The following is a 20,511-nucleotide window of genomic DNA, read 5'->3' as shown; positions in this document are numbered from 1 at the left end:
TTATCTCCAAAATATATAAAGAACTTACACGACTCAGTACCAGGAAGACAGACAATCCAATTAAAAATGGGCAAAAGACCTGAACAGACACTCTCCAAGGGGGACATACAGAGGGCCCACAGGCTATGAAAAGATCCTCAACATCACTAGCCATCAGAGATGCAAATGAAAACCACAATGAGTACCACCTCACACCAGTCAGAATGGTCATCATTAATAAATCAACACACAACAAGTGCTGGCGAGGATGCAGAGAAAAGTGCACTGTTGGTGGGAATGCAGACTGGTGCCACCACTATGGAAGACTGTGTGGAATTTCCTCAAAAAGCTAAAAATGGGACTGCCTTTTGATCCAGCGATTCTACTGCTAGGATGATATCCAAAGAATCCTGAAACACCAATTCAAAAGAATCTATGGACCCCTATGTTCATTGCGGCGCTATTTACAATAGCCAAGTGCTGGAAACAGCCTAAGTGCCCATCTGTAGATGAGTGGATCAGAAACTGTGGTACACTTACATAATGGACCACTATGCAGCAGAAAGAAAGACGGAACTCCTGCCTTTTGTGACAGCATGGATGGAACTGGAGAGAATTATGCTTAGTGGAATAAGCCAGACAGTAGAGGACAAATACCATATGACCTCACCTAATAAGGAACCTAATGAACAACACAAACAAAAGAGCAAAATAGAACCAGAGGCAGGGAGACAAGGGACAGACTGACAGTGACCAGAGGAGAGGAGGGAGGAGGCGGAGAAGGGGTAAAGAAGGAGAAGGGGCTGGTCAAGGAACCAGTACAAATGACCCGTGAACATGAACAACAGGGTGGGGGTTGACTGTGGGAGTGGAGGGGGGCAGTGGAGAGCAGTGAAGGAAAACTGGGACAACTGTAATAGAACAACAACAAATTTTTTTAAATGATATTTTAAAAAAATACCCAGATTCTCTCCTGGACAGCACAAGGGCTGAGCGCCCACAGAGAGGCAGCTGACCTACCCCAATCTGTTCTCCCAGAGGTGACGCAATGCTGCCCAGGTCTCCATGTGTCCTGATGTCCTGGAACCTTAATGGCCCAGAGTGGTGGTGGTGTTTTCAGTTTTTTTTTCATTTTCCATTAAGAAAAGATATTTAACTGAAGATGCAACAAAGCTGCAATTTATAAGAATATGATTTATATTAGGCTTTTGAAATCTCACAAAGAGTTCTTGAACTTAATTACTGTATGTGATACTCCTCCCTTTTAAAAAACTGTTTAACACATGTTTAAATTGTGATAAAATACAGATAACATAAAATAGACTTTAGCCATTTTTAATTACACAGTTCAGTGGCATTAAGCACATTCACACTGTGATTCAGCCGGCACCAGCATCATCTTCAGAAATTTTTCATCTTCCCAAACAGAAACTTTGCACCATTAAATAGCAGCACCCCATTCCCCCCTCTCTCCAGCCACTGGCAACCACCATTCTACTTACTGTCTATAAACTTGACTCCTCTAGGTACGTCGCATAAGGGGAATCCACAGTACCTGTCCTTTTGTGTCTGGCTTCTTTCACTGAGCGCAAGGCCTTCGTTATGCTCGCGCTGTAGCAGGTGTCACAATTCCCTGCCAGTGTTTCCACCTGAGCTGCGTTCTTCCCATGCTTCCCCGGGAGTTCTGTGAATCCCTGTTTTGGAATCTCAGAACCTAAAAGTGATCTCGTTTGTCTGGTTTGCGATCAGAGGGAGCCGGACCGTGGCCCCTGGGTTGCCTCACACCAAGGGAAGCCCACCGCTTGCTCACAGGCATTCTGGCCACTGTTGCCATGCTGGGGTGGGGGGAGCATGGCCAGTATTGCCCTTGGGCTACCCTTCCCCCTGCCCACCTCTGTGCCAGGGTCTTTCCCATATTAGCCATTCACTCATTCATTCATTGAATGTCTATCATGTGCTGGCATGGAGCTAGGCACAGGCAGTACAGTGAGGAATAAGACAGACAGGGTCTTCGCCTCCGTGGAACCTATAATCTAGGGAGCGAAAGACATTTAATAATCAATTACACAAATAATTATAGGATTACAGTTGTGGCGACTGCTATGAAGGGAAAGTGCAGGGTGCAATGGGAATGTCTAAATGGGGGGCACCAGACAGGAGCAGGGGACCTGGGGTGACATGCAGCTGTGCCTGACACTAGGCTAAGAATCACAGCCCCTGTGCTGAAGGGTCTAACCGGGGTAACTGGGCGGCCCAGGCTCCCCTCGGTTTTGCAATCCCAGCACCATGCTAGTCCCCCCTTCTCCGGGGAAACTACTGCCCCCTTATCCAACTGTGTGTCTCTGACGGGACCTTCTTTGTGGTAGGGGATGGCAGGTAAACGGTTCTTTGCTTTGGAGGGAAAGTTATGACATGTTCAGGGCACCAGACCTCAAAGCCTTTCCTGAGATGTCAGGCCTGTGTTCTCATGGCATTTATCTCACACCCAGGGCACCCGATCATTCCGGCTGTCCGGGTCCTGGGGCACTAGCACGATGCTTGGGTAATGACGAAGTGGTCCAAGTCCGGGAACTGGAGAGCTGTCCGAAGAGATCATCAAGTCCTGATGCAAGACAGCAAGGCGCCCCAATGACCCTGGCAGACACACGCAGAGTTTCTGGTCTTCTCTGCTCTGGGAGTAAAGGAAAAAGCACCTGCCAGCTCCATAACTGCACGGCAGCTGGCAGGGGCTGTACTTCTTTTCTCAGACAAGACAACAACGATGCCACATCTGAAACCTGAAATGGTGGCTGCGATTGGAGACACCATGTAATTAAGGTAGGGCAGTCCCCTGTCGTTCCCTCAGGCCCGTCTGCCTTCTCCACTGGCCAGACTGAGAGTGAGGTGGGAATGGGATAAAATCACCAGCTCTACAGCTTCACAGGCCTCGACAATATGAGTCATCTCTACGACTCCCCTGGGAGAGCAACGTTGCTTTTGGCTTCTCACTTTGGTGAGGAGGGATTTCCATTTGACTTTTGTCCTCCTCAGATCACTTACTCTGCCAGCCCAGTAATTCTGCCAGTGGCTGAGGATATCCATTCCATCAGGGAGAGAAGGCGGTCTGCAGAGCACAGGGCCCACTGTGAAGTCATTCTGGTCAAACTCCGTGTATTACTTGACCCGCCCGAACTCCCACCCTCGCCAGCAGAGCCCAGTGGAGTTCTGGGTCCCCAGGAATTAATATTAGCCAGAGCCACTGCCCAGTGATCACCGAAAGGTCTGAGTATTAATCTTTCCATCCTACGGACTACCCTGATAGGTGGCCACAGGTCCCTCTGGGGATGGCTGGAAGCAGATTCACAGCAGGGTGGAACCGTGAACAACATGGGTTTGAACTTCATGGTTCCACTTATACACAGGTTTTTTTACTTTTTTAAGAATTTATTTATTTACTTTTAGGGAAAAGGGAAGGGAGGGAGAGAGAGAGGGAGAAAAACATTGGTATGAGAGAGAAACATTGATCGGTCACCTCTTGCACACCCCCAATCCAGGGACCTGGCCCGCAACCCAGGCGTGTGCCCTGACCAGGAATCAAACCAGTGACATTTTGCTTTGCAGGATGACGCCCAACCCACTGAGCCACACAGCAGTCAGGGCTGTACACAGGCATTTTTCAGTAAACATACAGTCTTCCCTCCATATGCCCGGGGTTTGCATCAGCAGATTCAACCAACTGCAGATCAGACGAGTATGTTCAAACCATGGTTGCGAACACATGGGTGCAGACTGCATGCATTGTTCTACGCCATTTTATACAAGGGACGTGAGAATCCGTAGGTTGTGCTCCCCGTGGGGGTCCTGGAGCCAGTCCCCCGTGGATCCTAAGGGATGCCTGCACCTGCATATCCTGTGATTGCATCCCCTTCCTGGTGGTCTCCACCTGCCTTCCACTTCCTTCCGCGGTCTGTCAGTGACTGTCGCAGGCTTGGGGGCGTGCAGGGACTGTGCTGTCAATTATTGTGGCTGCAGTCAGAGCCCGTTCCCCAGACCTGAAGTTTTTTTCAGATCCACAAATCAAATGGAAAGGTGGAAGGGTGGGTGGCTCATGTATTTTGGTTTTAGAGACTCCATGATCAATGAGCCAGGTCAGTCTCTGCAGGCTAGACATCCTGGTAACCCCACTGGCCCTGCCTGTTGCGATAACCAGGCTCACTTTCCGCAGCGCAGGGTCTGCACGTCCCCGCCGAGATGAGGAAGCCCGCACCTGCTGCTTGTCCCACCAGCAGCTCCCACCTGGGCTGTTTAGAGGTGTTGGTACTTCTCCTCCCAAAGAATTTCTCAAGGCCTTGGTGTTCTAGGGGTTCCCTTCTGGGTAACCAGAAAAAATACCACGTCCAATACATCCTGTTAGGAGATTAACTTTTATTTTGAAAGCAATTGGGAGTCACTAAAGTGTTTCCAACAGGGGAGTAGGGCAATGAGATTTGTCTTAGGACTATTCCTGCTGTTTGGTGGAGGGTGGAGCAGAAGAGGCAAGGCAGGAGCGGGGGCACCGAGTGGGAATCTGAGGCAGTGACCCCCAGTGAGCCTTCAGAACATGGAGACAGCAGGCAAGTCCTGCGAAGACCAGGACCGGTGGCTCTCAGTGCTGGTAGTCAGGGAGCTCCACCAGACCCGTGAGGAGGCCTGGGTAGGGTGCGGTAAGTGGGGGCGCATGGCTGGGAGGAAGGGTTTGCTGCTCACAGGCTTGGTCTTCTGCATGACACTGCTGGGCAGGGCTGAGCAACAGGGCGGGAGCCCGATGGAGAAGAGGTCAAAGGTTCTGTCCTCCGGAGCTTGCCGGCAGCCTGGCCTTGTTGAGGGGTGCTGGTGAAACTGACTGTAAATCTCTGAGTCCCAGCACCGGGCTTTGTGGCCAGCTGTGGCCTGTAGGAACAGCCTGGACTATCCCGCTTGCACCACGCTCGGTGGCAGGAGAATAAGGAACATCAAAGCTGGGGACATCTGCCAGGGGAAGATGCTGCGCGCTGGCTCCCCAAATGTCTCTGCAAAGCCAGGAACAGCCTGCTCTGTAGTCTCCGCACGTTCACCTAAGCCTTTGAGCTGCGTCATTAGCCCTTTGTGTAGATAAAGTGAACCACGAGCTGCTGGCCTGGCTCCCGACGCAACGGCAGGAACCAAGCTGTGGCCGATGTGATTATGCCCCACCGATTCCTCTTCAGGAAAGGCCTCGCTGTCCAACGGCAAGGACTGGGGTTCAGCTGGCGGTGTCTGGTCCCTTCAGAATCGGCCTTAGCTTTCCGGCTGGGCTCACCCTCTTTGAGTGGTTCCTGACCACCAACTGGCCAGGTAGACAAGGGCCTTGCCATTTCCACTCAACGTGGCACTGCTGTGCCCAGGACTTGCCACAGGGCGGCAGAGCCCTGGTCAGGCCTGCCATCACCACCCGTGGTCCCCTTCCCAATGCATGGCCCTTCCGCCTTTCCCAGAGGTCACCCCACAATAAACATTTTCCATGCCTCTCTCCAGTCCAGGGTCTGCTCCCAGAAAGCTCAACCTGTCAAAGGAGGCTCCTTCAATATCTAGTTGTTCCGAGGATTACCAACAAAACAACGTCTATTAAATACCTCCCCTCGGTTCGAATGCCTCCCCCTGGGCCAGTGGGCCGGTTTTCCATTTGCACCTTCCAAATCCACTTTCCATCTTTGTCCACCCTGCCCTGGGCCCCTGAGGCTGACCCTTAAGGACAGCACCGTCAGGCTGAGACCAGAAGGCAAGGCGAGAGGGGGGTCAGCTTACTTCTTCGTCTGGCTCCTCCCCTACCAGGTTGCTACCCGGGGGTGCCCTTCGCCCACCCCCGCGGCTCCTGAGACAGCTGCCTTCCTCTGGGCCCTCAGGGTGAAGAGCGGCTCCCCCAGGGGTCCGCTGCACTGTCGTATCCATTAACCGGGCCGCAGCCTTGGTAAATAGGCCCTTCGTTAAACACGCCTCCATTCCCACCTTTGAGTGTGTTCCATGGTCTCCTGACACCCCAACTGATTCAATCAGTGAGGATATTTTCACCTGCTGCAAATATTTTAGAAATGGCGGCAAGTGTTCCAGGCACACGTCATCAGCCAAGTTCAGAGGAGGCACAGGAGACCAGCTCTTCCTGTGTCCTCTTTATATAAAGAAAGAAACTTTGCCAAACACCATCCACCCTTCACTATCATTGGGAGGAACGGGTCACCCGCTGCCTTAGCCTTGGGTTCCCAGGAAACAGAGCCAGAGACAAAGGCGTGTCTGGGTATTTTCCCAGGAAGTGTGATGCCAGGAATCACGAGTGAGGATTAAGGAGCCAAGCAGAGCAGCCCGGAGCACCGTGTAGGGAGTTTGAGTTGGCCATCTCTGCGAGTTTCCCATGGGACTACCAAGAAGTCATACGAAAAGTATCTCGGGACCACGTGTCTGGGGCAAAAGGGAAAAGCATCTCTTGGTGGCTTCACCCCTCACTGGTGAAAGGTTCACGTGAAGGAGTATGAACTTGCCCTGAGCTTCTGAGCTGCTCACGCACGGACGGTTCATGGTTCCCATAGCCTGAGTCGTGACAGCAACAGAGAGGATCCAGGACGGAGGGTAAACAGCACATGGTGCAGGCGGAGACACAACACCCTCAGGCCATACCTGAACCTGTAGCTGCACCTGAACTTGGTGGCAACTGTGTAGAGCTGGTCACTGCAGCAATAGGTGGAATATAAGCTAGGTGCGCACAACAGGATTTGAAGGGGTGTTCAGGGGCATCCAGGAGATGGGCTCACCCCAGAAACTGTCACTGGCAAGGGCAATGGGATTGCTGGGATTGGTTTAACCTCATCGGTTGTAGAAGGGATGCTGAGGGTTCCTCCCAAACGCTTCCTCATAGAGCATCCTTAGCTCTCCTCTCGAAAGGACCCCAGTCACTCCCATCCCCCACTCAGTCCCTCGGTGGCAGCTACTGCAAGGAGAAATCAGCCTGTGTGGCTGCCATGGGAGATTGACAGGTTCAGTGTTCACCCCTCCCACTCTCCCGCCTGGCACGCAAAGGCCAGAAAGCTAAAACCTACCCTTCCCCGAGTCCCCTGCTCCTCTGTCAATCAGGCAGTGTGCAGATGGAGGCAGGGGTGGCATACTTCCAGAGCCACGCTTCCTGCTCAAGTTACCCGGGCTTGTCTGGATCTAAACCTTCAACGGGACATCTTCTTTACTAATTAACTTGCTTGTTATTATCTCTCCCCCCACTTCAGTGTAAGCTCCTTGATGCCTGGCGCTTATTTTCCATCGGTGTATCTACAGAGGCCATAGTACCCAGTCCATAGCAGGGGCTCATGGGTGACTCGATGGGTGGATGGGTGGATGGATGGATGGATGGGTGCGAGAAGACTATGGCAGATGGAAAAGGAGGAAGTCATGGACCATAGGCTCATTTTCCCAGCCTGTACACTCTGGAATGCGCCTGGCCTAAGTCCTCACAACTCTTCTTTATCCCCCCTCACTCCATAATGTCATCAGTTTAACTTTAAGTCCCCAGGCATGACCTCCTCCTTGAACTTCTGACTCATATCCAACTACCACCCAACATTTCCATTCAGGTGTTAGCAGGCATCTCAAATGTCACATATCTAACAGAATTCCTAAATTCTCCTCTATATCTTTCCCCGCAGACTCCCCTATCTCAGTAAGTGACAACTCCATTCTTCCAGTTGTTTGGGCCCAAAACTTGGGAGCCATTCCTGATGCCTCTCCTCTTGCACATTTCTCGTCCGGTTCTTCAGCGAGTCTTCTGGGATCCACATAACGTCTAGAAATCCACCACCTCTCCCCACCTCCACCTCCCTGATCCACAATCCCATCACCTTCCCACCAGAGTGTTCCAAGTCTTCTGTACGGGTGTTTCCCGTAACCCATGTCACATCTCTCTCGGCCCCTCTGACCTCAGCTCCAGCGGCAGCAGGCCGTTGTGGGGGAGCTCGGCTGATCCTGTGTCACTAGTGCCTTGCCTCAAGTGTGCGCCTCATGTCCGTTTGCTTTCTGCCCTAGACCTCAGCGCTGCCGGGCCCTCTTGGCTCCAGCATGGAAGTCACCTGTCCTGTCTCAAGTGTGAACTGCACACCTCTCTGCTTTTGGCCCCGTTGAATCTTGATGCTATTGGATCCTGATCTACACAGGCACCCAGATGTGTAGCGTTAACCCCCAGGAGCAACCTTCAACCAGTGGGCGATGGGGCAACTGGGGAAATGTTCCTCCCTCCAACCCTTCAGGTGGGTGATTCTCGGGTACAGTCTGTGTCCTGTTCAAGGACCCCAGTCAATTCAAACTCCTGATGCTCACAGCAGCCACATTAATAATGCACCCTTATGTTGACTTTTTCTCCTTTTCCTTGTCTCCGCTCCCTCATGCCTGCTTTTTGGGTCACCTGGGAGAAAAGCCATGTGGACAGAAGTCCTTGTCTCAGCCTCTGCTTTCAAAGGCACCCACACCAAAATACATTTTCAATTTGTTTCTATTGCGACCAAGAAGCAGACTCATCTTTTTAAAACACGTGTGATCATATCCATCCTCAGCTGAAAACCCTCCAGTGACTCCCATTTCCTCTAAAGGGAAAGCCACCGTCCTTACAATGTCTGACAGGGCCTGAGAGAAGGTGGCCTTCCCGTTCTTTCCTCTCTGACGTCATCTCCTGCTGGTCTTCGCTTTGCGCTCCTATAGCCCCGCTGACTGCTCCTCATAGTCACCCAGCGCGCTCCTGCCTCAGGGACTTTTCTACACCTAGAACGTTCTTCCTCCAGAGAGTTCCAAATACGCCCTTCACGTCCTTCAGGACTCTTCTCGAAACACTTCTCAGAGACGCCTTCCTGTGTAAAACAGCAACCTGCTCCTCCCTGCTGCTCCTTGGGCCAGTCACCCTGCTTTAAGTTTGTCCTAACACCGATCACCGATATCCACACTCGTCTTTCCATTTTTTGGTATGTTTTCTGTCTCCTCCCCAATTTGAATGTAATCTTCATGAGGGCAGGGCCTCTGGGACCCTGTTTTTTCACTACAGAACCTAGAACAGTGCTTCGCAAGTAGTAAGTGCTCAATAAATACTTGTTAGATGAAGCAAATAAATAAATAAGACTGAAGAAGGGTGTAGGGGTCAGACTCTGGTTACCGTGAACCCCCAGCACCTGAGGCTGGCAGTAGGTGTGGTGGCAGCTCCAGGCTGGGGGGGCCCTGAGGGCTGGCCCAGGATGCCTCTGCAGAGAATTCACTCCATGCCTTGCCCTCTAAGGCTGCTCCAGGTTGGCGATCTCTTTGGGGCACAATGCTCTGAAATTTGTCTGGAGGAATCCCAGGTAGCAAACCTCAAGGACCTCAGAGCATTTAGAACAATAAAACCTCTGACTCTAGTCCCTCTGGTCCCTGAGACTCTGGCTGTCACCAGCATGCGGTGCCCTAAGCCACCTCTGAGTGCGGGTCAAAGGCTCAGCATCCCGCAACTCCTCAGCTCCGAAAGGACACCGGCAGTCTCCCCAGCAGGATGATTGGAACTCAGGGGGCCCTAGGAAGGGGGCGAGCGAGGGTGGCCTGCGGGGCGGGCGGGCTTGCTGTGCTCCAAGGCTTCCCTTCCCAAGCTCTGTGAACAGTCATACTGTCCCCTCCCGGTGGCCCAGCCACCCGCACCTGGGTGAGGGCAGCCCACCGGCCTTTGCAGACTCCTCACAGGAGGCAAGCGGCCCTCTCCGCGAGCACGGGAGACGCAGCCCCCAGCCGGCGGGAAGGAGCCCCTCCCTGCCGGCAGCCAGGAGTGGGAGCTGCAGCGCGGGACTTTAGAGGTTAATGTTCATCTGCCTCTGAATGTTAGTGTGTCTAGGTGATGTCAGTGGGAGCCAGGAAGGAGGGAGTGGGAAGAGCGGCGGGGCTGCTGGAGGCAGCGGAGGCTGCCCGGCTGCCCAGGGAGACCCCCTCGGGGACTGCGCGGCGGGGGCTCCAGGACCGCGGGGCAGGCGCGGGAGGCTGCCGCAGCCTGCGTGGGCGGACGGGCCGCGGGCGCCGGCAGGATGGACCTGGAAGCCTCGCTGCTGCCCCCCGGCCCCAACGCCAGCAACGCCTCGGGTGGCCCCGATAACCTCACCGTGGCCGGTGAGTCGGGTCGGAGGGGAGCCCCGTTCCTCCACGCTGTGGGGGGCGGTGGGGGGGAGGCGGGAGGCTTTCACCTCTGAACCAAACTGCCTGGGAAACTTTAGTGCAGTTCCCGGGGCCAAGGGCTGCAGTCTGCTCGGCTCCGAGGGACGGGGAGAAGGGGCGGGGCAGGCAGGGGCGGAAGGGCTGGAGCAAAGGCCCGTTCAGAAGTGACAAGGGGGAGCACTGGAGGTCTCGTTTCCTGGTAGATGTTATCAGTTTGGCTCAAATTTAAAAAAAAAAATTTTTTTTTTAAAGAAGTGGCAAAGGACAGTGCCCAGCGGCTAAGTCTCGATGATGAGTTTCAAATATGCTTTGCAGGGAAAATTCCAGGCTGGAAAAGCCAGCAAGAAAAGCTGGAGAACAGCATGGGGGGAGGCAGCTGGAGGCCCCCTCCTTCACGGTCCCTTTGGCTTTTTACTCCAACTAAAGTAATGGGGTCTGAACCATCCCGACTGCCCCTGGGGAAGACTCTGGGAAGGGGTAACCCACAGGGATTAACTCTCCTGGTGAACGAAGCTGCCTGACAGCTCCCGAGCTGAGATGCCCTAGAATTCTAGCTTCAAGGGAGAAGGAGAGGAAGGAAAAAGAGGAAAGGTTTTTGTGAAGAAAATTCTCAGGCGGCTGGGCTGCAACACGGCTTGTTTCTGTTCACCCAGGAAGCTCAGGCTCAGAAGATCCGGGCCAAGGAAATCCCTGAGAGCAACCCAGGAGGGGGAGGGCTGAGGGCCTCACGGGCAGAAGCCTCCGTGGGACGGTCACCCACAGTCGTTCCTAAAATGAAATGATCAGGGCTGCAGATAGGAAAGAAAAGACATGCACACGCCCACGTGCCCCCCACCACCACCACGCACTTACTCGCTCGTGTCCTTCTGGCTATTTTGATGAGGTTTCTTGGCCCACAAAACCATTCTTTGCAGGCAGCTGTGGTTGTTGACTCTTCGTCTCCTGAAACGATGCAGGAGGCAAGGGACTGAGTCCTTCAACTAACAGGTGGTGCCTTAGAATCTGGTGGGACTGACCAGGGGACCGGTGGAAGAGGGCGAGGGGACAGGATGGGTCAGCCGCAGTGTGGGGAGGGGGAACGGTCGGGGAGGATCCCAGGTGAATGGGGGACCCTGAGCTGGAATGGCAGAGAGGGCGAAGAAGTGAGCAATCGTGTCGCTGGAGGCTGAGTGCGCCAGTAGGATGCCGGCCCTTGGAGAGCACGGTCCCTGTCTAGTGATTGACACTTGCTCCTTCTGTCCCCAGGGCCACCCCGTCGCACGGGGAGCGTCTCCTACATCAACATCATCATGCCTTCGGTGTTTGGCACCATCTGCCTCCTGGGTATCGTGGGGAACTCCACAGTCATCTTCGCGGTGGTGAAGAAGTCCAAACTGCACTGGTGCAGCAACGTCCCCGACATCTTCATCATCAACCTCTCGGTGGCGGACCTCCTCTTCCTCCTGGGCATGCCCTTTATGATCCACCAGCTCATGGGCAATGGCGTCTGGCACTTTGGGGAGACCATGTGCACCCTCATCACGGCCATGGATGCCAACAGTCAGTTCACCAGCACCTACATCCTGACCGCCATGGCCATCGACCGCTACCTGGCCACTGTCCACCCCATCTCCTCCACCAAGTTCCGGAAGCCTTCTGTGGCCACCCTGGTGATCTGCGTCCTGTGGGCCCTCTCCTTCATCAGCATCACCCCCGTGTGGCTCTACGCCAGGCTCATCCCCTTCCCGGGGGGCACAGTGGGCTGTGGCATCCGCCTGCCCAACCCGGACACTGACCTCTACTGGTTCACCTTGTACCAGTTTTTCCTGGCCTTTGCCTTGCCCTTTGTGGTCATCACGGCTGCGTATGTGAGGATCCTGCAGCGCATGACATCCTCCGTGGCTCCTGCCTCTCAACGCAGCATCCGACTGCGGACAAAGAGGGTGACCCGCACAGCTATTGCCATCTGTCTGGTCTTCTTTGTGTGCTGGGCGCCCTACTACGTGCTACAGCTGACCCAGCTGTCCATCAGCCGCCCCACGCTCACCTTCGTCTACCTGTACAACGCGGCCATCAGCCTGGGCTATGCCAACAGCTGCCTCAACCCCTTTGTGTACATCGCGCTCTGCGAGACGTTCCGCAAACGCTTGGTCCTGTCGGTGAAGCCCGCGGCCCCGGGGCAGCTCCGAGCCGTCAGCAACGACGAGGAGAGGACAGAAAGCAAGTGCACCTGACACTTCCCCTGCCACCCCGGGCACCTCCAAGTCAGAAGACCACAGCAGACCATGGGGAGAGATGATAAAAACCCAAGACGCGCTGGGACAATGCAGGGAGGCTGGGGGGTGAGGGGTTGCTGCCACCAAACGCCTGCCACAGGGCCCACAAATTGCCAGGAAAACTCCAAGCCAGGTTAGGGTCTTCAAGCATCAGAAATCCCCTTGGGAGGGCAGGATGGGCCCTTTGGGTTGAACAGAAACTGAGCCCGAAGGAAATGTTTTAAATGTTCCTTTAAGGCCTTGCATTGGCTAGCTCCCAAATGTCTTTCTCCCAAGAGAAAGGTTTAAAATTAGGCAGGGCCGGGGTGTGAGCAGCGGGGCCACAGGGCTTGAATTGAGTCCTGGGGACACGGGGAAGGTGGTGAGGCCTCCACCCCCTCTCCATCCCTCTCTCCTTGGGGGGACGCAGGGCAACCTTTGTACCGGCCTGAGGCTGATGAGGAATTAAGCATGCCACCTCTCCGTGTTCCAGCACCCTGTGTCGACTCCCCTGTATCACTAGGGGATGCATGCTTATTATTTGGGGGTGGGGGGACCCTGAGCCCACAAGAATAAAAGCCCAATTTGCCAGGAGATCCAACTGAGAATGACTAGGCTAAGTAGGAGGAGGGGTGTCTTGAAACTTAAAAAAGTAGGAGGAACAAGAGGGTTTATGCAGCTGTGGGCACATTGTCATTGTGGGGCACGTTTGACAATCACCAGATGCCAGCGTGAGCATCCCTCAGTGTCCTGCATGTGCAGGGGCCATTCTGATGCCTAGTGTGTCGGCACCACCTCTTTGCTGTGGCTCTTCCTCTTCAAAATTAAAATGAATAAAGGATAATCTCCACCCACATCTCTCTGGATGCTCCCCATATAATTAATTGCTTTGGCTTGGGAGTGGGGGCGGGGCGGGGTGGGTGACGGCAAAAGGAAAGAGGTATCACTTGGCTTTGGAATATAGACCCTGGTCCAGGCTACGTTTTAGGAAGCAGGAAGCGGGGGATCTGTTTATCTACCCCCACAGGGAGGATTCAGTGACACAAATGGAGCTACGGGGTGAATTCATTAGATTGCAGTTCTGCTGCTGGGCTTGTTCTCAGAACTCGGCTTCTTGTCTGCTGCTCAAAAGCACTGCGTTGCCCCCAGTGCTGGCCCCTCAGGCTCCAAGTCCCACCACCACCTCCTCCGCTGAGTCACCCGTGGCAGGGCTGGCTTCTCAGGACAGCCTGAGCCTGCTCGTTGCAGCCGCTAAGACCTGGTGCGAGCCACGCCGAGCAGGAAGATTACAGACGGGGCCGCTGGGCGGCGGCCAAGGCTGCTTCTCAGCTGCTTCCCGAGAGGGGACCGGCGCCGAGTCCTTCTCAAACCCCTCAGCAGATGCTGATGAGCTCGCGGGAGCGAACTGTGAGCCTCTGAGCCTCCAACTTGTCCGAATGCCCCCTTAAAGGAGGTGCGCCGCCACGGCCTCTTCTTGCCAGGTCGGTTTGTTTGTTCGTTTTGTTTTGTTTTTGCAGAGTTGCAGCAGGCAGCCTGTTTTGCAAACTTCTGGGCAGCTTCTTTGGGTCCTGGGGGCTCTTTACCATCATCATTGGCAGTAGTAGTTCTCACCTTGGCGTTCCCTCCACCAGCACGCGGAGCAAAGAAGCTGATGGTTCCCTTTCCTTGCGCTTTAACAGTGGGGTCTCTAGCTGCCACGGGTCAACTCTAAACAGTTGAGATGCACATCCAACAAAAGAAAAAAGAGCCCCAGGGGAGCCTGGAGGCAACTCCGATCCACTGGTTTCCCGACTCTGGTTTGTCTCCCAACGTCTGGCCCAGGGATCTGTTTCCAGCCCCCAGCCGAGGAATCTTGGAGAGAAGATAGGGGAGGGGCCTCTCCCGGGAAATGGGATTGAACAAGTCCACAGCCATGTAGGGGGGTGGGCGTACACCCTGCTGACGGCCCAGCCACTGCGAGGGAGGGCGACACCCCTTCCTCCGGCTCCCAACCCCGGGTTGAAAACTTAAATGGAAGCAAAGTAGGTCCAGCCAGAAAAGTGAGGGGATGGTGGTGTAAACAGGACCGAGGGAGAGGATTAGGGGAGCCACGAAGAAGTGTGGAGGCTATCATAGGGGTGGGGAGCACTGCCCGCAGCGTGTGCAGCGGGGTGGGGTGGATTGCTGGTGCGCTGGTGGGCCTCCTTCCTGACATCGTTGGTGGGGATGGAGGACTGGGTGTGAGGCTGGTGGGCAGGTCTGAGGAAATGAACGGAATTCTCCTTTCGCCCCCATACAGCCTGGGACTCTGGGCTGGGGGACTTGGGGGAACTGTGGGGGCCACTGTTGAGATCCAGAGAGAGGGCAAGAAGCGGGTGAGGACCATGCAATCGATCCCTTTCCTTCTCTAACAAATACCACCTCCCCCACGGGGCCCCTCAGATCATCTCCCAAACCCAGTGAGTGTTCACATATAGCTTCCTCATCTGCTTCCTGGAAAAAATTTCCTCTCCAACTGAGGATTATGTCCCTAAAATCCCCTTTGGTGGAAGGATTCCACGGCGCAGGGACTAACAGCCTCACAGACAAATGCACGGAAAGCCTTATACACACTGATATTCACTAGAGAAATAATGACAAGAGTGCCAGATAAAGGGACCAGCCATGACAGTTTGGTTTGTTTTCTTCCTATATCATCAGTTTTAATTCTATTTGTTTTCTTTTTCTTTTTTCCATTTTTTAAATCGTTGTTCTATTACATTTGTCCCATTTTAACCCCATGGCTCTCCCCTGTCCCCCACCCTCACCTCCCACAGTCACTCCTCACACTGTTGTCCATGTATTTTCCTATTGTGGTAAAATATGCACAACAACTGAACTATACATTTAAAAATAGGATAGTAAATTTTTTTATTTTATTTATTTTTAGAGAGAGGGGAAGGGAGGGAGAAAGAGAGGGAGAGAAACATCAGTGTGTGAAAGATACATCTATTGATCAGTTGCCTCTTGCAGCTGAGGACCTGGCCCGCAACCCAGGCATGTGCCATGACCAGGAATCAAACCAGCAACCTTTCAGTTCACAGGCCAGCACTCAATCCAATGAGCCACACCAGCCTGGGCAAGTAAAATTTATATTATGTGTATTTTAGCACAATAAAAAGATATATAATAGAATTTCCTATTTTAACCATTTTCAAGTGCACAATTCAGTGGCAGTAAGCAATTGACCTTATTGTGAGCCATCATTACCTGTCCCCAGAATTTTCCCATCCTCCCAAACTGAAACACTACACATTGAACATAAACTCCCCTCATTCTCTCCCTCCCAGCCCCTGACAACCGCCATTCTACTTTCTGTCGCTATGAATTTGACTACTCCTGGGACCTCACGTAAGTAGAATCATACCATATTTGTCCTTTTGTGTCTGGCTTATTTCAATGTGTAATGTCTTCAAGGTTCATCCACATTGTAGCATGTATCAAAATTTCATTCCTGGGCCTGACTGGTGTGGCTCAGTGGATTGAGCACCAGCCTGTGAGTCAAAGTGTCGCTGGTTCGATTCCCAGTCAGGGCACATACCTGGTTTCCAGGCCAGGTTCCCAGTTGTGGGTGTGTGAGAGGCAACCACACATTAATGTTTCTCTCCCTCTTAAAAAAAAAGAAAAAAGAAAAAAAATTAATTCCTTTTTAAAGCTGGATAATATTCCATTGTATGTATATACTGTTTTTTGTTTGTCCATTCATCTGTAAATGGACATTTAAGCTGTTTCTACCTTGTGGTTGTTATGAATAATGTTGCTGTGAACATATATATTGTGTGCTGTTGACTCTGTTAACTCTGGCCTAACCCTGAATATGATGGTACAGTATTCCCTCGCTTATCGCAGGTATTACATTCTAGACAGCCCCACAATAGGTGAAAATCTGCGAAGTAGGAACCGTACATTTATTTTAGTATTTATATATATATTAAGGCTTTATACCCACACAGTTATAAACCATTCCCAGTCCCTTATTAACCTTTTCCACACTTATATAAACACTACTTATGTTCTTAAACATATTCTACACTCTTAAACCTACGTAACTTTAACAACATACGTATACAGTACCGCAAAATCCCGCGATATAGCGGAAAATCCGCGATAAATAATTAAATATAATATTTTACAAAATCCCGCTATACAGTGAGGCTGTGATAAGTGAACCATGATATAGAGAGGGACTACTGTATTTGAAGACAGGGCCTTTGGGAAGTCATTAGGGTCAAATAACGTCACAAGGGTGGGGCCCTCGTGATGGGATTAGTGCCCTTTTAAGAAGAGACCTGAGAGCTTGCTTCTCGCTCCCTCCACCTGCGCACACCGCCAAGTGTCTACTGTCTATGGTGTTTTGTTATAGCAGCCTGAGCTGATTGCGACAACTGGTTAAGAGCTTTTTTGGTTGTAAGTGACAGAAATCCAACTCCAATTGATTTGAGCAAGAAAGGAGAATGTGTTGGCCTATTAAGTGGAAAACTTGAAGACCAGGTAAGGCTTTAAGTCATGACTGGATCCAAGGGCTCGAACTGTGCCATCAGGACAGACTCTCCCTTTCTCTCTTCCTCACACCCTCTCCCTCTCCATCACCTGGCTCAGTTTTCCTGTCTGTGGGCTCCCTTCTCAAGGGACGTCTTCCCATGTGGTTGCAGAGATGGCCAGCAGCGGGCGTGTGAACCCACACTGAACTCACCGGCAGTGGCTCCATGAGTGAGCCGGGACTTCCGTCCTGCCTCCTTTGCCCCAACATCTGTTTGAAAATCCAAAGGAGCCTCTACTGGTCCTGTGTGAATTACACGCCTTCCCATTTCCACCCAACCTAGCCGGAGAGCTCGGGAAATGGCCACTCTGAGTGGCTAGTATAGGTCACAAATTCGTCCTAATGGGGCCTGGGCAGCCTCACATGGTGTGCGCTGCGTGTGTGGTAGTTCCTAGAGAAGAAGAGGATTTACATTACCGCCCGTAGAGAGAAGAATGGTGGGCAGACAAAAACAATAATATCCCACCAGGTAAGGTTTCAATAACTAGAGAGGGCAGCAGGAGCAGGCAGGCAGGATCCAGAACAATTTAGAGGACAGCAAGGAAGCCAGGGAATGCTGTTAGGGATTTTGCACAGGAGAGAATCTTTAACCTTGAATCTGATGAAACTTTGGACACTCCCCCAGCCCAAATGCATGTTTACTCATGCACATAAAACACTGCAAATACGTTTGGAGGGCTTATAACCTCCTCCCCAGGTGCCAGAGGATGAATCCCTGGTGATGGAGCAATCCCTAGATGTGGAATCTAGGTACCTAGAAGCAAAATCAGATACCAGACCCCAGATGGCTGTGGCCAAGTGTGCAGGCACAATGCCATCGTCAGAGCAAAAACGGCCAAGGTCCCTGCCTTCCAACCCCAGTGGTGAGCAAAACATTAATCAGGTAATTCCAGGAACAAGAGTGAAATCACAACTGGGACTTCCCAAAGGGGACGCATGAGAGAGAATGAGAGCCACAGGAGGGGGATGGAGCTGCTCTGGCAGGTCAAAAGGTTGGCCAAAATGACATTTCACCCACCAAGCTGTGAAGGATGTAAAGGGAGGGAGCCTTCCTGGAAAACGAATTATCTGTGCAAGCCCTGTGTTTGAGGGGCGTTTGAGGGAATGCTGATGGACGCCCTGATGTGGGTGAGCTAAGGGGGTGTCTCGGCCGGACACACGCTATGTTCTCAGGTTCTTCTGGGGTCTATTTTGCAATGTGGTTGTAATTACAGGGTCATTAACTGCAGCCCTGGGCACGCCGATTCATTGCAAAAGGAAAAAACAAGGGAGTTTAGTTCATCCCAGTCTCTCCTGGATCTTGCTAGGGGAAAAAAAAAAAAAGAGGCTGAAGTTCCAAATGCCAGCTCCATCACCAACACTTGACAAAGTTCTGTATTGTCAGACAAAGGATTTGAACACCAACTACCCGGTCCTGTCACCATCCTACTGCTTGGCGCTCCCCAGATCCGCACATCCTGGCCTGCTGCCAGTCGTCTGGGATGAGCGCCCGCGCCCCATCCTGGGAGCCAGGTGAGCTGCAGCGGCTCCCCGGCTGGCTTCTGCCCAGGCTCACCCGGCTGCCAGCCAGCAAGAGCTTTGCTGGGGAGCTTATCTCCAGTGGCCTCCCAGCCTCTCCTTCCTTCCTTCCTCAGGAAATGGAGTGAAGAGGAAGAAATCAGAAGAAAATATCTTTCTGAACAAACTGGGAACAGGAACTTTAAATGCCGCAGCGCCTTTGCCATAAAGTAGGTGAAGTGCTTCCACAAATCGTTAGTCACAGCCTCCGTGATCTCAATCTCTCTGGCCTTTCAGTCAGCCCTCAAATCCTGACCCCCAGGCCAATATTTCCATCCGTCCGTGTGACATCTTCACCATCCCAGGCTCAGTATAATGGAAAGCATATTTTCATTATCTTCCTACCGCTTACCACCCATAGTAAATCTCTAAAATTCCCCAGTTTTCTCCAGCACATTACATCTCTTGCTTTCTTCACTCCCTGTATCTGTTCTGTTATAAAGTCCTGTCAGGCCTCATATTAAATTACTTCACAGACTTATGCCTTCCATCTAATTTCTAGACTCAGAGTCACCTGGGTTTATACACCCAGCATGGCCACTAACTTGCTCTGTGACCTCGTGCAAATCACTTAACCTCTCTGAGCTTTTTTCATCTGTAAAATGGAGGTAAAAATATATTCCTTGCAGGATTGCTATAAGAAGTGAAGCATATACAAAGTGGAACATTGCTGTGACAGGGGAAATGCTAAATAACAAACCTGAGAAGCTTAGGGGGGCCCACAAGGCAGGCTTGGCAAGCTCAGTGACTGAACGTAACCACGCAGGATAACTGATCATACCTTCCTGACCAGACAGGTCATGGTGCGTAGTCACATCCCAGGCCTATAGCCTCCTTAGCCAAGGTCAATTTCTACCTTAAGTGAGGCCTACCCATTGTTCTTATGCATCTAGGATAACATACCTTTGAAATATCAGAGTCATTTTCTTTTCCAGAATCCTCAGAGGCACAACTGCCGGCACCAGAGCTCAGACCACAAGGCTCCTCACAGCTGTCTGGTAGCCCGTGTGCCATCCCCGTGTGCTGTAAATGTTAAATGTTAACCATCCTGTACCCACCGATGGGAAAGAAGTATGTGTCTCTCCATTTCGCTTTTTATCCAGTCCCAGCGATTTCCTCCCTTTGCTTTCTCCTGCCGCCGGAATCAACCATCAATGAATTTCACGCGACTCCTTACATAGTCTCCTCTGATTCTAATGTAAATATAAAATTTGCTGCAAAACTGCCATTCTCTGGACCATTTTCTCAATTTGTCGAGATCTTGCTTCTGGGCATGTTCTCAAAATTTGGGGCAAAAAAACTTATAAAAATTTTCTATAGGTTTGGACATTTTTTTTTGTTGACATTACAGCTGCCCCGTAACACATTACTTCTCTTCCCCATTCTCTCTCTCTCGGTAACATCCTAGTCCAAGTCTTCCTCATCACATACCTGAATTACAGCAACAACTACCCAAAGAGTTCCCAGTTTTCTAATCTCTTTCTCCAATCCAGTCCATCCCAAATACCAAGACCAGGGAAATCTTAAAATATTGCATTCCTTTGGCCACTCTGCTGATCCTATACTGTCCTATAATATTCCTTTCCTGTCACGGTCAGGTTAAGTCAAAGACCCATTGAAGCCCTAAAGTGTGCAATAATACGGCCTTTACATCCCAGACACCTCTGTTCAGTCTTTACTGAAGACCACGGGAATGAATGCGGTTGCCAGAGGGAGATTAAGAGAAGAAGAGAGCTAAGGAGAGGACAGAATCTTAGGGCCTTAGCTTTCAGGGCTGGGCAGAAGAGAGACCCGTGGAGGGGCTTGTGGAGCATCAGCCAGACAGGCAGGATTGGCATCCCGGAAGTTTCCAAAAGAAAGTGATCAAGAACATCAAGTGCTGCAGAAAGGTCAAGTTCAGAACTGAAGACGGTATATAATGGGTTGAATAGTGTCTTCCAAAAAGATCCGTCTGAGTCTTTACCCCAACATCTGGGAAAACAACCTTATTTGGAAATAAGGTATTTGCAGATGTAA

General features: G+C 51.9%; 1 protein-coding gene across 3 annotated transcripts; it reads left to right on the top strand.

Moving 5' to 3' along the window:
* Nucleotides 1–2,473: 2,473 nt before the first annotated feature.
* On the top strand, nucleotides 2,474–13,236 carry MCHR1 (melanin concentrating hormone receptor 1). 3 transcript variants are annotated; one of them, XM_090272382.1, is made up of 3 exons: nucleotides 2,474–2,796; nucleotides 8,017–8,237; nucleotides 11,392–13,236. In XM_090272382.1, exons 2-3 carry the CDS (start codon nucleotides 8,153–8,155, stop codon nucleotides 12,357–12,359), a joined length of 1,053 nt encoding a protein of 350 aa, XP_090128508.1. In that variant the 5' UTR covers nucleotides 2,474–2,796; nucleotides 8,017–8,152; the 3' UTR covers nucleotides 12,360–13,236. The 3 variants fall into 3 exon arrangements, with proteins under 3 accessions (XP_090128508.1, XP_090128509.1, XP_090128507.1); XM_090272383.1 differs by lacking the exon at nucleotides 2,474–2,796 and having other exon boundaries at nucleotides 8,173–8,942; XM_090272381.1 differs by lacking the exons at nucleotides 2,474–2,796; nucleotides 8,017–8,237 and adding an exon at nucleotides 9,585–10,101.
* Nucleotides 13,237–20,511: the final 7,275 nt, after the last annotated feature.

Source organism: Furipterus horrens, unplaced genomic scaffold, assembly GCF_987537825.1.
Source record: "Furipterus horrens unplaced genomic scaffold, mFurHor1.1.pri manual_scaffold_4, whole genome shotgun sequence".
NCBI classification, from domain to species: Eukaryota; Metazoa; Chordata; class Mammalia; order Chiroptera; family Furipteridae; genus Furipterus; species Furipterus horrens.
Note: the sequence above shows the minus strand (reverse complement) of the source record. Positions and strands in the feature narration are given on the sequence as shown.

Excerpts from the sequence above, each read along its gene's own strand:
- MCHR1 (XM_090272382.1), top strand. The coding sequence starts at position 8,153 with ATGTGTAGCGTTAACCCCCAGGAGCAACCTTCAACCAGTGGGCGATGG. Across the intron at positions 8,238-11,391 it reads TCCTCCCTCCAACCCTTCAG|GGCCACCCCGTCGCACGGGG; the intron begins GTGGGTGATTCT and ends TTCTGTCCCCAG.